The sequence below is a fragment of the Eulemur rufifrons genome, chromosome 11 (genome assembly GCF_041146395.1).
Source record: "Eulemur rufifrons isolate Redbay chromosome 11, OSU_ERuf_1, whole genome shotgun sequence".
Lineage (NCBI taxonomy): Eukaryota > Metazoa > Chordata > Mammalia > Primates > Lemuridae > Eulemur > Eulemur rufifrons.
Window position 1 is genome coordinate 11,156,442 of NC_090993.1, and position 17,168 is coordinate 11,173,609.

At 38.4% G+C, this 17,168-nt stretch overlaps 1 protein-coding gene across 1 annotated transcript in view; it reads left to right on the forward strand.

Annotated features, from left to right (window-relative positions):
• Positions 1-17,168, forward strand: part of RYR2 (ryanodine receptor 2) — a 467,985-nt gene that overhangs the window by 224,806 nt on the left and 226,011 nt on the right. The window contains exons 24-25 of the mRNA XM_069484586.1: positions 485-588; positions 8,730-8,813. Of these exons, the coding sequence (XP_069340687.1) occupies positions 485-588; positions 8,730-8,813 (188 nt within the window). The remainder of the gene's footprint in view (positions 1-484; positions 589-8,729; positions 8,814-17,168) is intronic.

Genomic DNA, 17,168 nt, shown 5'->3' on the forward strand with positions numbered 1-17,168 from the left:
TGTTTGGCATATATCAAAGAGTGAAAGAGACCAGAATCTTTGCTCCATTGGTCTTACCTTCTAGATCAGGGAGACAGACAATAGCCCCATAACCCTAGTTATTAATAAGGATCTAGTCTGTTAGAAGGTGGTAAGCATTATGGACCAGGTTGCCTTATTAGGCACGTGGGCAGGGTACACCTCATTGGGAAAGTGAGATTTAAGCAAATGTTGGAAGGAGCTCAGTGAGCGAGCCCGTGGGTATTCGGGTAGGAGTGGGCATAAACTGTGCCAAACAGAGGAGAAGAAGGAGCGCGGATAACGCTGGCTTTTACCGGTGACTCAGATACTAACCGTGCTGGGAGATTACAGAGCAGCTTTGCTGGGTGACAATCTGGGCATTTCTTCTTGTTTTCCCTGCCCACCTTCCACCACACAAATGAATTACCATTGCTAGGGTCTGACATGGGAGACTATTACACGTCGATTTCCTGTCCTGTTTCAGGTTCGAGATGACAATAAGAGACAACACCCATGTCTGGTGGAGTTCTCCAAGCTGCCTGAGCAGGAACGCAATTACAACTTACAAATGTCGCTTGAGACCTTGAAGTGAGTTTCTTAACTTTTTCTGTTTTCCAGTTTGCCTTACCTGAAAGAAACAGGTATTGATGTTATACTTTAATTCAGCTGTGAAGTTGTTTTAATTGAAGCTGGAACTTTTCACAATGCATAGGCAGATTGAATTAGTGTTTGTTGGGAATTAGACTTTGATGCTGCTATTTTATGTCTTTTTGCTCCACATCAATATTTCCTAAAGGGTATCCAATAGATGTTTCTAGGTATTATGGAATATGAGGGTTCTGTGATCCGATACAGTAGTGGTCCACAGAGTGTGGAATGTGGTCCAGGGACCTGGCCAGTGGCAAATTGTTACTGGTTTGTGGCAAGATAAGTAAAGATACTAAATGTTTGGAAACTGTTATACAAATTTAAGGGAGCAATTTTATGTCTACTAAATCTAATAATTAAAAAAAATGTAAGGTATCTTATGTGTCTCCATTTTGAAAATTTAATTTTCTCTACCAATTTTATTGTTATTAGAGACTCAGACCATGATAGACTGGAAATTAAAAGAAAATTAGTTCTTCACCATCAACTAGTTTGAGCAGGACTGATCTAATATATTTAAAAAATGCTGAATTAAAATAGTTAAATAATTTCTTATTTTTATTGATGTACTTTCAGAACTTTTAAAATGTTACTGCGTACCGTGAACCTCTAAAATGGGGAGGAGTATCTTTATGGTGCTTCCAAAACTTATTTAACCATAGCACCCTCTTTTCAGAGAGTACCTAGGGGGACCTAATGGCATGAGCAACATACCTTTTTTTTTTTTTTTTTGAGACAGGGTGCTGCTGTGTTGCCCAGTCTGGAGTGCAGTGGCTATCCACACCTTCATAGCACACTGCGGCCCCAAACTCCTGGGCTCCAGTGATCCTCCTCCCCAGCCTCCTGAGTAGCTGGCACTACAGGCACATGCCACCATGCCTGGCCTGAGCAACATATTTTGAGTATTTTATACTATGTTGTAAAGACAAATTTGGTTTTCAGTGACTTTTTTCCCGTGGGTTTCTTGAATTTGCCAGTGACTTCTGCAGATGGAAGAATGGGTCTGGGATAAAATCAAGGAAGGAATATAATTGCCAAATTTCATATAGAAAAGTAAAGAAAATATTTTTGAAAAGCCTGTAACTTTTCTTTTATCTTCTTTTCCCTCCTTGATGTCCTTGAGAACTGGATTTGTTCAAAAAGTCACTTATCCTAATATATTTTTGTATTAGGTATGAAATGATACCTTATTCCTGTTTGTTTGTTTCAGTTTTGTTAAAAGTAAGGAGTTAGTGGCATTTAAGTTATTTTATCAAGGAACCAGAACATAAAACTGTTTCAGATTCTAGAATTTGGGCTCAGGTGTACAGTCATACTCAGCATAATGACAGTTAAGGCCAACAACAGACCGCATTTATGGCGGTGGTCCCGTACGCTCATAATAGAGCTGACAAATTCCTGTTGCCTAGTGACATATCTGCCATAACATCATAGGGCAGTACATCACCTTTCCTATGTTTAGACACACAAATACTTCCCATTGTGTTACAGTTGTCTAGAGTATTCAGTATAATAACATGCTGTACAGGTTCGTAGCCTAGGAGTAATAGGCTAGACCATCTGGGTTTGTGTAAACACACTCCATGATGTTTGCACAACAACGAAAGTACCTGACAGTTTTTCAGACTGTATCCCCATGGTGAAGGGACACATGACTGTATATTCTCAAAGATGGAGATTATTTATCATGGAAATAAACAAATTAGGCATAGAGTGGGTTTAGATTCTCCTAGTAACTTAAAAGGAGTATATATAAATTAAGTAAATTTATTTTGTATTATTTTTTAAAAACTGAAACTTTATTTGTCAATTAAATATTTTAAAACCAAAAGCACAATTCAAATACCATAATGCATCAAATTGTACATAATACTAGATTATTATTTAATAGTATCTAAACCTCTCATATCAAAAGGAACTTCACTGGACTAGTTTTCATATTCTTCTAACCCTTTTTTACTTACCCTGAACATATTAATATAGTAATAAAACAGACAGTAGATTATATTTCCTGTATCTTATCCCTCTCCCTATATATTGCTTCTCTTTTAATTTCAGAATATTATGGGGGTAGGCCAGGCGTGGTGGCTCACGCCTGTAATCCTAGCACTCTGGGAGGCCGAGGCGGGTGGATGGCTCGAGGTCAGGAGTTCGAGACCAGCCTGAGCAAGAGTGAGACCCCGTCTCTACTAAAAATAGAAAGAAATTATATGGACAACTAAAATATACATATACAAAAAATTAGCCGGGCATGGTGGTGCATGCCTGTAGTCCCAGCTACTCGGGAGGCTGAGGCAGGAGGATCGCTTGAGCCCAGGAGTTTGAGGTTGCTGTGAGCTAGGCTGCCGCCACGGCACTCACTCTAGCCCGGGCAACAGAGTGAGACTCTGTCTCAAAAAAAAAAAAAAAAAAAAAAAAAGAATATTATGGGGGTACAGACGGTTTGGTTACATAAATTGCTTTTGTACCATTTGAATCAAAGTTATAAGTGTGCCCATCCCCAAGACAGTGTGCATTGTGCCCGTTAGGTATGAATTTACCCATCCTCTCTTCCTCCCTCCTGCCTGCTTGACTTCCAATGAATGTTATTTCCATATGTGCACATAAGTGTTGATCGATTAGTTCAGATTTAATGGTGAGTAGATGTGTTTGTTTCTCCATTCTTGTGATACTTCACTTAGGAGAACGGTCTCCAGTTCCATCCAGGTTAACGTAAGAGGTATTAGTTCACTGTTGTTTTTTATGGCTGAGTAGTACTCCATGGTATGCATATACCACATTTTATTAATCCACTCATGTATTGATGAGCCCTTGGGTTGTTTCCACGTCTTTACAGTTGTGAATTGTGCTGCTATAAACATTTGAGTACAGATGTCTTTTTTATAGAATGTCTTTTTTTCCTTTGGATACGTACCCAATAGTGGGATGGCTGGATCAAATGGTAGGTCTACCTTTAGCTTTTTCAAGTATCTGCATACTACTTTCCATAGAGGTTGTACCAGTTTGCAGTCCCACCAGTAGTGTATGAGTGTTCCTATCTCTATTTAGAACCTTCTAAAGGTAAAAATGATAAGGCTTGCCTGTAATAAGGAATACATAATGAGTTGCTGTGGCCTGGGTACTTATTTTCAGTGTCTCCTATCTTCCTTTGTGGTCATGACATGGGGTTTGTACATTTAGCTTAGTAATTCACGGAAGCTTGTTAGTTCCCCGTTTTTTACAGCACAATGTTTTATTGAAAGGTCATGCTCTGACATAATTTAGTTAAATTTGCGGTACATTCCTTATCATTTTAGCAACTGACAGCTAAGGCAGCTAGTGCAAAGAGTAAATTCGGGAGTGTAGACATCTCCGTATTTGCATTTAGTACGTTGAGCCTTTGACTGCTACATATAATCCAATCTCATTCGTAACAGCTACCTGTGGCTGATTTGATTAATCATCCAACTGCATGTACCATGGTGTTATTCCTTATGGGAATAATGACCGTTTTCATGAGCTAATTCTTGACATTTCTTCATTGATTTTCCTGTAACTAAGTAGTATATATGGCTTTTGTGATGAACTGATTTCTTTATTTCTTTAAAAATCAAATTAGGGGAAATACACTCCTACTTCTCCAAAATTCATGCTATGCCCAATTCCAGTGGTTTAGAGAAAGCACAGAGCTTTCCTTCTGTATTGCCTTCATTCACCTATTTAGTTGGTAGGCACCAAAGCAGAGGAGGCTCTGGAGTCAGATGGTCTGAGTTTAAGGACTTGTTCCATCAAGGGAATCTTGCTGGAGTAACTCAACTTCTCTGAACCTTAGATCTTCTTTTCTTTAATAAAACGAGGATCATAATGCATTTACTTCATGGAATTATTGTGGGCACTAAGTGGTAAAACCTCTAGCACCGTATGTCTAACGGAGGAGGCACAGTCTAGGTTTTTTGCATGTTTGTTTTATAATATGTCGTGGGAGGGATTAACGACTTCATTTGTTTAAATCCCGAGAGGCTCCAAATAACATATGAGCAAGAAATCATTCCAGGATATTACTTCATTTGGGTTGAGGGAGATTTAATGTGAACGTGAATTTTTGGTGTTCTTTCTGTGATTTTTCTCTCATGCAAATTGTTGACAGTGACAACTTACTTTAGGCCGGAATTGTCATCTGTGTACTGTACAGTACTGCAAAATTCTGGCACTGTCTTTCAGAGCAGCACAGCTTGGTAGCCCTCGCCTGCCAGATGGCCCCCAGATGTGATCAGCGTTACCGAAGGCTTAATTTCTGGTTTAGTTTTCAGTCCATGCAATGTTTTTCAAATTCCAGATCTTAACTTCTGAACAAATAACTCATGTTTCAGAAATCAAGGATTTTTAATCAACATATAACGTACTTTCATAGAATTTATTTCTTTGGAAGTTAAAAAAAAAAAATATATAGTGAGACTGCCATGATGTTTTTCTCCTGGCCAAGTATTTTTTTGCTGAAAGTTATTTTTGGGAAGTGCTGTGTGTTTGTACACAGAAGGGTGCAGAGAAATAGCAGGGACACAGGGATGAAGAAGAAAGCGATATGGAAGGTAGAAAAATAACAGATAATGGGAGAGGCATAATTTTCGTCTAAAAGAGAAAGTTTTCCTTCTACCTCTGTACCTTTTGGGGGGGGGGGTGGGCAGGGAGAGGATAACGATCTTCCCAGTCTCTAAATGCTGTGAATCTCTTTGTTAAATCCTGGACCTTTCCTTCTCACCGTGCAAACTCTCCGGAGGTATTCTCATCACACCCACGACTTAATTACCCCACTCCCCACATGTCCATCTCCACCGCAGCCATCTGCTCTGAGCCACAGAAGTGTGTGTTCCACTGTTCAGTTGAGTTTTCCCTGGATGCATTGGAAGCTCCTTGAGCTGCAGCCCCACCTCCCCTGGGAACAGCGCCCCCTGCTGTCCATCCCGCCGTACCGGCCAGGAACCTGGAAATCATCCTTGATGCCTCCTTTTTGTTCTGTCCCTACATCCAGCCCATCACCAGGGCCTCCCAAGCGTGCTGCACTCTGTGCCCTTCCTCCCTTTCCACACCAGTCATCCTGGGCCACGCCACCGCATCTGCCACTGGACCACCGAGGCAGTCTCCTAACCGGCCCCCTCACTTGCCCTGTTCATTCTGTACACAGCAGCATGAGTTTATATACACAACGCGTGTGTGCGCACACACACACACACACACACACACACAAACGCATGCACACACATTCATTCATACGGTGCTGAAACCCGTTCAGCTGCTTCCTCCTTTGAATCCTGCTTGATTTTGTTATAACTATTTATCATCATTTTCTTTCCCGTCAGACCTTAAGCACTGTTCAACAGAAGGCTGTACAGTAGCTCCCCGAAAATATTAAATGGAAAATTCTAGAAATAAACAACTTGTAAGTTTTAAATCGCATACCATTCTGAGTAGTGTGATGAAATCTCACGCTGTCACGTTCTGTCCCACCTGGGACATGAATCTTCCCTTTGTCCAGGGTATCCACGCGTTGTAGACACTCTCCACCCTTCAGTCACATGGGAGCTGGCCAGGTTAGCTGGTATTCCAGTGCTTGTGTTCAAATAACTCTTATTTTACTTAATAATGGCCACACACTACAAGAGTGGTCATGGTGGCAGTTTGGATATGCCAAAGAAGAACTGTAAAGTGCTTCCTGTGAGTGAAAAGGTGAAAGTTCTCAACAAAAGAAGAAAAAAGTCACACTTGGAGGTTTGCTGAGATCTATAGTCAGGACAATTCTTCTTTCGGTGAAATTTTAACAATATTGTTAAAATTGTTCTGTTATTAGTTATAATTGTTAATCTCTTACTGGCTTAATTTATAAATTAAAGTTTATCATAGTTACATATATACAGGAAAAAACATAGCACATACAGAGTCTGGTACTACCCTTGGTTTCAGGCAGCCCCTGGGGGTCCTGCAACATATCCCCCCATAAGGGGACTACTTATAAGATAATGGGGGACTACTCCAATACAAGATACCTCATAAGTAGAAGTAACTCAATAAATATTTATTGACTTGTATCTTTACGCAATTGTGGTATGGTATGTTCACTGTCCATGTGGGTTGAATTCATACTTTTCTCAGTAGTTTACACTGGGAAGAAGATTATGAGGCTGAATTATTAGTTATGAGAAAATCATAGTATATGTGGCAGAAAGTACTGGCTGTCTCTCAGAGCCTTTAAGGATAATATTAACTAACTGAATTTTCGATGGTTCAGGCCTACTTTTGATACCAACACACCACATGACTTTGTCAGTGTGGACTCATGTTAACCACATTCGTGGGGTGTAATGCTGAGGTACTGATTTGCATGATAGTACCCGTCTCCCACCCCAAAATACTCATTTTGCTGCCCATTTTTACAGATCAGCTTGGGACGACACATTATAATGAGAAGATTTCTTGGTGTGCTTGCTCTCAGAGGTTTATTGCCTGAATTTAAGATAAACCCTAATATTATGGACAACCTTGAGTTCCCTCGGAGCTGGATTAGCCACCTGTCCTTGATACTTTCATAGCCCTGGACATGTCCCCTTGCGCTTAAGGCACAATTATAATTGTCTGTGGCACAGGGCCTGGCACTGGGTGGTATTCGATAGACATTTGTTGAAAGGATAAATGAGTGAATGGTGGATGACGGCAAAAATCTTCCTCTCCCCTGGACAGTGTATTTGAATAAGTGTAACCTGTATTTCTTCCAGTGAATCAATTTTCTATTCTTCTATTGCTGACCAATCCCGTTTTAACTGGCAGATTCTTTATTTACATTATTTTATACCTTCAGTCAGGTCTTGGTCTAGCTATAGTTTTGTAGTTTAACACACGAGAAATGTAATTTCATGGGGTCATCTTAATTTTGCCATATTTAAGCTAAAATTTAACTTGATATATGTGTGTATGTCTGTATAGATAGACACATATCCATATATAAATATATATCAATATATTTGTAAATATATATACTTAAGTGTATATATCTATCTGTATGGATATATATTTTTATATATCTATTTGGGTCTATGGATAAGCTTATATATGTGGATATGTATTCATTTGTGTGTGTGTGTGTGTATCTGTCTATCCATCTACCTATCCATATTTTATTTTATTTTATTTTTATTTATTTATTTATTTATTTTTGAGACAGAGTCTGGCTCTGTTGCCCGGGCTAGAGTGCCATGGCGTCAGCCTAGCTCACAGCAACCTCAAACTCCTGGGCTTAAGCAATCCTACTGCCTCAGCCTCCCGAGTAGCTGGGACTACAGGCATGTGCCACCATGCCCGTCTAATTTTTTCTATATATATATTTTAGTTGGCCAGATAATTTCTTTCTATTTTTAGTAGAGACAGGGTCTCGCTCTTGCTCAGGCTGGTCTCGAACTCCTGACCTCAAGCGATCCTCTCGCCTCGGCCTCCCAGGGTGCTAGGATTACAGGCGTGAGCCACCGTGCCCGGCCCATATCCATATATTTTTTAAATGTTGTGGAGATAAGTATAGAGGGGTTTTAGATAATTCGCACATCATTACTAGAACTGCCCAGACCTTGGAAATTACGCAATCCAGAAAGGATATGTCATTATGTCTTACTCTGTTGAGGTGGGAGAAACCACTCACTGACATGGATACTAAAGCCAAGTTGTCTCAAAATGTCTCCTGTATACACCCATTTGTATAAAAAGTAAAAACAACAACACAGACACACACATGCAGCTTTGCTTTAGTATGTGCCTCTGCTATCCAGCAAGCCACATGAGGATTTGCGATGATCGTTGGATGCCTTTGGGGAAGGAAACAGACCTAGAAGGAAGGGGTTATTTTCCAGTGTTATTCCTTTTTGTGCCACTTCAATTTTTAGTGTCTCGCCCCTTACTCGAAAGTAGATAATTTACGAATAAATAAATTTTCCTTTTGATTTTAAAACAAAAGACCTCTGCTGTGCTTTCAAGACTATGTCTCATTCCCACTGTTATCAAATTGGGTTTTTCTGCACATAGAGAAGGAGCTATGGCGGCTTATCTCTGGTTTTGTTTTCCAGGACTTTGTTGGCATTAGGATGTCATGTGGGTATATCAGATGAACATGCCGAAGAAAAGGTGAAAAAAATGAAGCTGCCCAAGAAGTAAGTTGAATCTTTAAACAATATCAAATAATCTGTGCATGATTTAGTGCTGTGGTCCCCAACCCCCAGGCCCTGCGTCTCCCTCCGTACCCCCATCCATGGAAAAATTGTCTTCCCTGAAACTTAGGAACTGGGCCGCACAGCAGGGGGTGAGTAGCGGGTGAAGGAAACTTCATCTGTATTTACAGCCGCTCCCCGTCACTCGCGTCACCATCTAAGCTCCGCCTCGTGCTCCCTGCTTGCCCGACTCCCATCCATGGAAAAATTTTCTTCCATGAAACCGGTCACTGATGCCGGAAGGGTGGGGGACTGCTGATTTAGTGCATCCAAATAACCCCTGATGGACACCCAGATGTCTTGCTTATACTTAAGTTATAAAATTCAGATTCCAAAATTTAAACTGGCTGCACTGTCCTAGGGGAAACATCAAGTCTGTGGTGAGACAGTTGTCTCTATCATATTGCAAGAGATGAAGCAAATATCAGAATGTATTAAATATTTGGGGATGTCTTATAAAAAGTGTGCTATTTTCCCAGGGTGTATGTGAACATGTGTGTCCGTATTTCTCACTGATTATATATAGCTTTCTACTTTCTGCCAAAACAGTGTTAATAATTTTATTTGCATTTACAATGAGAATATATTTGAGAAATAATTATAAAATCAGTGTTTCTATCCCCATTTTAAGATGAGAAAACTGCGGCAGATGCGTGCTGTTGTAATAGTTTGGCCTGCTAGTCTATGAATTCGGTGACCTGCGTCTATGATCCTATTTAACTTAAAACCTCAACTTTCTCCTCTGCTAACAGGCATTAATAATACTATTTCATAGGGAAGTTTTAGGTATTAAATGAGCGAGTGCTTAATAAATGATAGCTGTTTTATATTATTATTTTCTTTTTTATTTACACTTAAGTATTCAAGCCACTTTTCTGAGGCCTGTGAGTTGTGAACAGAAGTATTAAATAATATCACAGAGATAAAAACAAAGTAGCCACCCCGTAATCTCCATCAGTCACCCCAGGCCTCAGGCCATCCCAGATAAATATGAAATCCAGGTAGAAATTGTGCTTGCCGTGCAAATGCAGATTCAAACAAGTCCGCTAGTTCAACTGTCTGTAAACATTTTTGCTCAGGGGCTCCATGTAAAAACTGTATTACTCCCTCACACATTTTTAGGTTCTAAAATTTTTCTTTGAAAGTTTAAACTGTTCTAAAGGATTTTATGGTACATTCCACATATTTACATTTTGAAATGACACTTGTCATCAATTTTTAGTGTATGTAATGAAGGCAGACTCACCGTGATTATATATCTACCATCATCTATTTAAAAACTACGTCAAAATATTGTTGATAATAGGGAATTTTGTATCATTTCATTTTTCTCTTTGAACTATTTCCAGTCCATTTTCCCCATAATGTATGAAGCTGTTAAACAATATTTTATATTTGGCAGTCTTTGATTAATGATGGTTTCATGTTTTATAACTTTATAACTAAGATGTATATCTAAATTGAATTTTTAATTGTTTTTGTTGCTGCATTCATAGTCTTTAGGTGTTAAAATTTTTCTTCGGAGTTATTATTTTTAGTGCTCAAAGCGATATACATTAATTTTTAATAAAAATTCATGAAAAAGTAAGATTTTATTGGAAATAGCTCATAGTAAGATGGATTGGGCTATTTTTATCCAATTATATCAAGTAGCCATGTATAAATATTATTTATTGATAGAAAGAGACACATTGCAGGAGTAGTTATATTTTTTTCACAAATAATTTTTGTTATTAAAAAATCATTCAGTTCAGTGAACCAAAAATCATAGTTATTTATCACGAAAAATCATGTTTAATGATCTTTCAGGTGACAACTCAATTGTGTCCTTGTTTAATTTTTTGAAAGCAAAAATATTGGAAGGCACCTAACTTGCAAAATAATTCATCTTCTCATTGAAGTCATTCACTCTCTCAGTGAATGCCAAAAAGACATTGTTAAGGCTCTAAAAAAAAAAAAAAAAACCAACAAACTAGTAATTAAACCTGTTAGTCTTTCACTTAGAAGGATAAGAAAGTGGAAATATTAATTTCATGTTACCTTTGACTGCATAATATGTTTAATAAATTATTTTTATCATATGCAATCTATATATGTGTATGAGTATACGTGTTCATGTAGGTATGTCTCATCACAACCTTGGAGTATAAGTCTGGGTGTGGTGGCTCAACACCTGTAATCCTAGCACTTTGGGAAGCCAAGGCTTGAGGATCACTTGAGGCCAGGAGTTCGAGAACACCCTGAGCAATATAGCCAGACCTTGTCTCTACAGAAATCAGAAAAATTAGCCGAGGCATGGTAGCGCACACCTGTAGTCACAGCTGCTCGGAAGGCTGAGGCAGGAGGATCACTTGAGCCCAGGAGTTTGAGGTCACAGTGAGCTGTGATGACACCACTGCACTCTAGCACTGGCAACCAAGTGAGACCCCGTCTCAAAAACAAACAAACCAAAAAAAATCAACGAAAACCAAAAAAAACTTTGGAGTACAATTTGGCTTATTCCATTTATAGAATTTATTTACCACAAAACCTAATTGGTAAACCCAGTTTTCACTGTCAAAACAGTCACCTAAAACAGAGTTATCTTTCATCAGGAAAAAAACTGGCTTTTTTCTGTTGTAACACATGGGTTAATGCGTGTCCCTGTGACAATCATCTCAATTCTGATTTCTGAATCTAAGGAAGATAGGTAGGTAGATAGGACACAGGGTTTACAGTAAGTTTGTGTCACTGAGGTATTAGTATCCTGCCTTCAGTAGTTTTGTGTTGATGCCTTTTCCGTGTGTTGCTCTCACAATACAACACACACAACAATTATTTGAAAGTAGGTGGAGAAATGGAAAAGCAGAAGCTATTAAATGAAAACTGTACTTAGACCTGCTGACAGTTTATATGCTCTTTCTAAATTCGCAGTGAGATGTCATTGGATTCTTACTCTATTGACAGAAACCTTCATAATAACAAGTATTGATATGGATGCTTATCAGCACAGGCCTAAAAACGTGGAGTATTTTTTTCAACCATTTTAAAAGCAATTTGGCATCCTCGTGTAAAATAACACGTTTGCACATCTTAATACCCAATAGTTCCTCTCCTAGAGATAGGCCCAGAGAAAGTTCACACCAGAAAACAGGCAAACTATTATATATAGCAACATTATTTGTAATAGCAAAAACATAAGGAGGAGGTTATATGGATTGGGAGGAATATTCTTCAATAGGAAAATTGATGCCATTTATTTAAACTTAAGCACTTAGCTGTTATTAAATCAACACCACACACAGTAGGTCGAAAGCTGGTTATCTGTATATATCACTGGGAGATAAGAGGGAGTGTTGACTTGTGAAAAAAGCATGTTAGAATCTTCTGAGAGGTTTTTAAAACTAATGCTAGACTTCTGCTCTTTCCTTACCCCTCCCACTGCTTGTGATGGAAGGTGGAGTATGTTTTATCTCTCAGGCAGAATTGGGCAGATAAAAGGCTGAAAATGATATTATTGATGCATAAACATACATAGAAATTTCAAATGGCTTTCTGAAATGAATGCAGTAGGTACCGAATGTGCACCCATATGTTTACTGTCTATATAGATACAAGCACATGTACCAAATTCAGTTTACATAAATATTTACCTAAATGAAAAATGGTATTACTGATACAGTTGGATTTTTCTGTAATGATGAAACACTGTAACTGTGAAGGAGAAGAAAGCACCTTATATACTCTTTTTATGTGTAGTGGGTAAATTTCACAGACTATACATTTAAAAATGCACCAGTGTATAGTGTTAATTCATTTTCTCCGATTTGGCTTAATTTCAGATTTAAACCCAATGGGTCTTGCAGCCAGAATGCAACCTGATAGTAGGAACTTAATCCCAGTCTGTTTAGGAAAACTCAACTAAGTCAGTGTTTTCTGTGTCTACTCTCACCTTTAGGTGTTGATTCTGATGTCATCTCAGTCTTCCTCAAGTTCTTTAAACTTGTATCCTATTTAAAAGTGTACGTCTTCCCGTCCCCCTTTGCTACTTTATGTTCCCCTATAGCATTTACATAGTCTAACATACTATTATATTACACGCTTATTTGATTTACTACCTGATTCCCCATCAGAACATAATTTCTATAAAGACATAGATTTTTTTGGTCCGTATTATTCACTATTGTATTATTGGCTCCTAGAACAGTGCCTGGAAACATTTTACCACTGAATGAATATTTGTTGGTGAAACTGAATTGAAGGTTTACACGCCTCTTATTCCCAGGGTTGCATAATTTCTGGGACACTCGCCTGATAGGGAGGGAACGTTCAATTCTTGGTCATTCTCATTTGAGTTTGCTGTCACTGACTGAATTATCTTCATTCATCTCTGCTGGCACCTTATGGTAGGATACACGTTTTCTGGGCTGATCTTTGGTCATGGGTGCACACATCGGGGGCCCTCCTCATCTCTGTGAGTCACTGTCTTTTCTCCACGCTGCATCTAAGCCTCTTTAGGGCGTGCCGGCAACCTAAGGATGCCCTCTGTGGCTGCTTGGGGATTGGGATTGTCACCTTGTTTGCACTGTTCAAGGGTTTGGTGTATGAAATTATGGGACCCTGACCATTTTCCTGGGAGGCAAGATAGCAGTTCACCTTGGCTCTGTGATCTTTCTTGTCTCCACCTGGGAAGGTGGGTGGGAAACGCTTGCTTTGGTCTGACTCTCCCTCTGTCTGTGCTCTGCAGTCTTTAAGCCTGTCTTAGACTGGAGGCTCTGGGTTCTTTATCTGCTCTTCCTTTCTGTCCCAAAGCCTAAGAGCTTTGTTCTTATAGTATTCAAAGGTAGACATTTTAATATCACAAGGCCATTCTCTAAAGATCTTTGTCTCTGCGTTGAATTTTCAAAGACATTTTAAAATCCAAAAGCCAAGAATAGCTTTTTTTCCCCCTCCCTCTCTTGAAATGACCCTGTCTTGAGGGCAGTGGTTACCTACCTCATGGCCTTGGTTCGGAGGGGCTGCGGAGTGGAGGAAGGCCTTCAATGAAGTAAAAAGGCATTTGGGGTGGGAGGACAGGGTACATCATCATGCTGCATGTTTATTTCAAAACAAGGAAAAAAGTGAAATAGTAAAAGAAATAGAACCCTTGTTCTTTCCCTTCTAATTTCTACATCGAAATTGATTTTTCTATGTTTGTTTTCTGGAGAATGATTTTTGAATATTCTCTATACCCTTTCTGCGAAAATATCAGCCCAGCATTCATTTCTGGTAGACGTGCTTTCAGCAGACCTTGTTCTTCATATCTCTAGTGTGCCGTCGTCTGAGATTTCCCCATTTGTTCCAAGGTACTTGAAGGGCTCATTTGGTTTGGAAATTTACAGCTAACATCCACTGAACTTGGACATAATCTTCTCATGTTTACCGTATATTTTTCACAACATAACGATTTCCAGGGCTCATTTAACTTGATTCATACCAAACAAGTAAGCTTGAGAGGTGGGGGTGGCTGGGAAAAAAAGAAAAGGCTTACCCTTTAGTGTTTTTGGTGTCCTGCCACGTTTTTGTTCCATCACTTCAATTGGCCTTCTGGTGATATTATATTGAACACTTTTTTCAAAGGCTCCCTTAAAATACCTGTTTAGGAAAAGTGTGGGTGAGGTGGGAATGAAGCACAAAACTGAATTGTTAATTTATGTGATAATTCATCAGTGGGGTCAAGTGCTGTCAACTTTTTGTTTATGTCTTGGTAATTTGATGCAAATGGAACTGGCAGTTTGCCAGCTTTTTTTTTTTTTTTTTTTTTTTTTTTTTTTTTTTTTGTGCTTTGCTTGGTTTTCTTTCCAGAGGTATTTAAAAAGGAAACTTTTGCTATAAGGAAACTGAAGCCCAGGCTGTTTAGGTATTTCAATATTCTCACTGTTGTTTCATATGATTATTTTATTTCATTAGATTATATGCTTGCCAAAATAAAACCAAGAGCTAAGAACTACAAAAGTATTTTGATACTTTGGAAAGTAAGCATATTGAATGTTTTTGGTTAATTCCATACATACTCCTCATAAGCTAATTTGGTAGGATGATTGAAAGCACAGAGACCTTGCATATTAAAGTAGGGAGTGAAAGCTATACATACTAAAGAAATAAATTGGAGGAGGGAGAGAGGGATCTATTGGCTGATTCTGGCAGAATTTTTCCAGGAAGTTTAAAAAAGTATAATGTCATGCATAGATGTCTTTAATATGAGCTATATATATATTTTGTATTAATATAATTTCGATAGGACTTTTTCCTGCTTGGGGGCTATGAAATTTTACTTCCTAAGAATTATTTTAGCATTCTTTACTTTATGTACTTTAAAGTTCTAGAAATCAATCTGAAATTGGGCTTGAAACTCTTTAGCTTCTAAGATTCATGTCTGTTACATTTCATTCAAAAAGCTTTGTACTTTTTCAATCATGAGAAAATAAAATAATTCATACTGGCAGTTGATTGGCCTTTGGGTACCTTATGAAATTGTATTAAGATAAAAATGGATATAATTTATCAAAGTACATTTATTTACTTTTAAAAACATTGTATTTTGTTATAATGATTTGATCCTTAGTTTCTTTGCCAAGATGTTCGACAGTCAGAAAAATGGTTTTGTAAATTATTGTTGATACCATTAATTTATACTTGTGAGGCATTCATTATGTCAGTAGTTTTATCAAATACAGTCACTTGAGGTCTGTGAATTTCAAAGATAATTATATTGAGTTTTACTGTATAAGATGATTTGAAGTACAACAGAGGTGGAAATAAAAAAGTTCCAGGGAAGTAGGACTTAGTAACTTTAATTTGGATGGGATTCTTAGCCATTTAAAAGGACCACTTTAAGCTCCAAATCCTTTCTTGCACAGGCTTATACCGAAAAGCAAGTAAAATAAATTGCAGTCTACATCTGAAAATGAGTGTGAACTAATTACTGTGCTACTGCTACACCAAATCAACAGATGCAAATGCATCTCCATGAGTCTTCACTGTGATCACAGATTAAAGCAACTCTAGAAGAAATCCTATGCAGAAAGAAGAAAATTTAGAAAATAAACAGAAACGATTGTGTCAGTATTATCCAGCTTCACACATTAGTAGAATTTGTCTATAATTTTTTTTACTTCGAAGGGTCTCCTTCCCACCCTCCACCTTTTGAAAAGGTCTCCTTATTCCAGGAGCTATTGCCGAAAAGTCTACCATTGGAACTGGTTGTAGGGAAAGATCGTTCCTCTCTGAGAACGGACACATCCCTCACTAGGGTAGCATTGGCTCTAATCAGTGATTCATGGAGTAATACTGAAACTTGGCCGGGTGCGTTGGCTCACGCCTGTAATCCTAGCACCCTGGGAGGCCGAGGTGGGAGGATCGCTGGAGGTCAGGAGTTCGAGACCAGCCTGAGCAAGAGCGAGATCCCATCTCTACTAAAAAGAAGGAAATTATCTGGACAACTAAAATATATAGAAAAAATTAGCTGGGCATGGTGGTGCATACCTGTAGTCCCAGCTACTCGGGAGGCTGAGGCAGGAGGATCACTTGAGCCCAGGAATTGGAGGTTGCTGTGAGCTAGGCTGACGCCATGGCACTCTAGCCAAGGTGACAGAGTGGGACTCTGCCTCAAAAAAAAAAAAATAATGCCAGTTAGAAAAACTGATCTGAAACAGATCCTGACAAGTCCATCGTTGGGAATACAACAATGACAGAAGAATGAAAGAAAACCAGTTATAAAATAGGCTTCATGCCAAATCTCAGTAGTTAAATAGAATGAAACAGCCGTTGGTGTGTCTGTGTGGAGCAGGGTAGTACTATCGCCCATATATATATATATATATATATATGTTGAAAATTGAATATTTTCAATTTCATGTTTCTCCCAAAAGGTGGAAACTTATACCTGTTTTCATACCTTCTTTCTCCAGCTCAGACTGTGAAAGTAGGTCTCTGGTAAGAGTTCCTTGAACTCCAGGGAAATAAAATGTAATCATATTTTAGATGATTATGTAGCTGAAATTTTCTCTACTTCCTAGACTCTATCTTATTTAGAGGCTTCCTAAATAATGTAACTAGGAATGACAATAGGGAAATAAATTACAAATACATTAAAATTTCTCTGTAGAATAAGGAACGGGTAGTATCTGAATGCCTGATTTATGAGATAAATATTACATTAGTATGATGTTTTAAAGTTGAAGAAAAATCAGGACTTCACAGGAAGAGAAATCCATCAGATGTTTTAATAGATAACTGATATTTTGATTTAGACTAGACAAAAGCCTCAACTATTAGGAG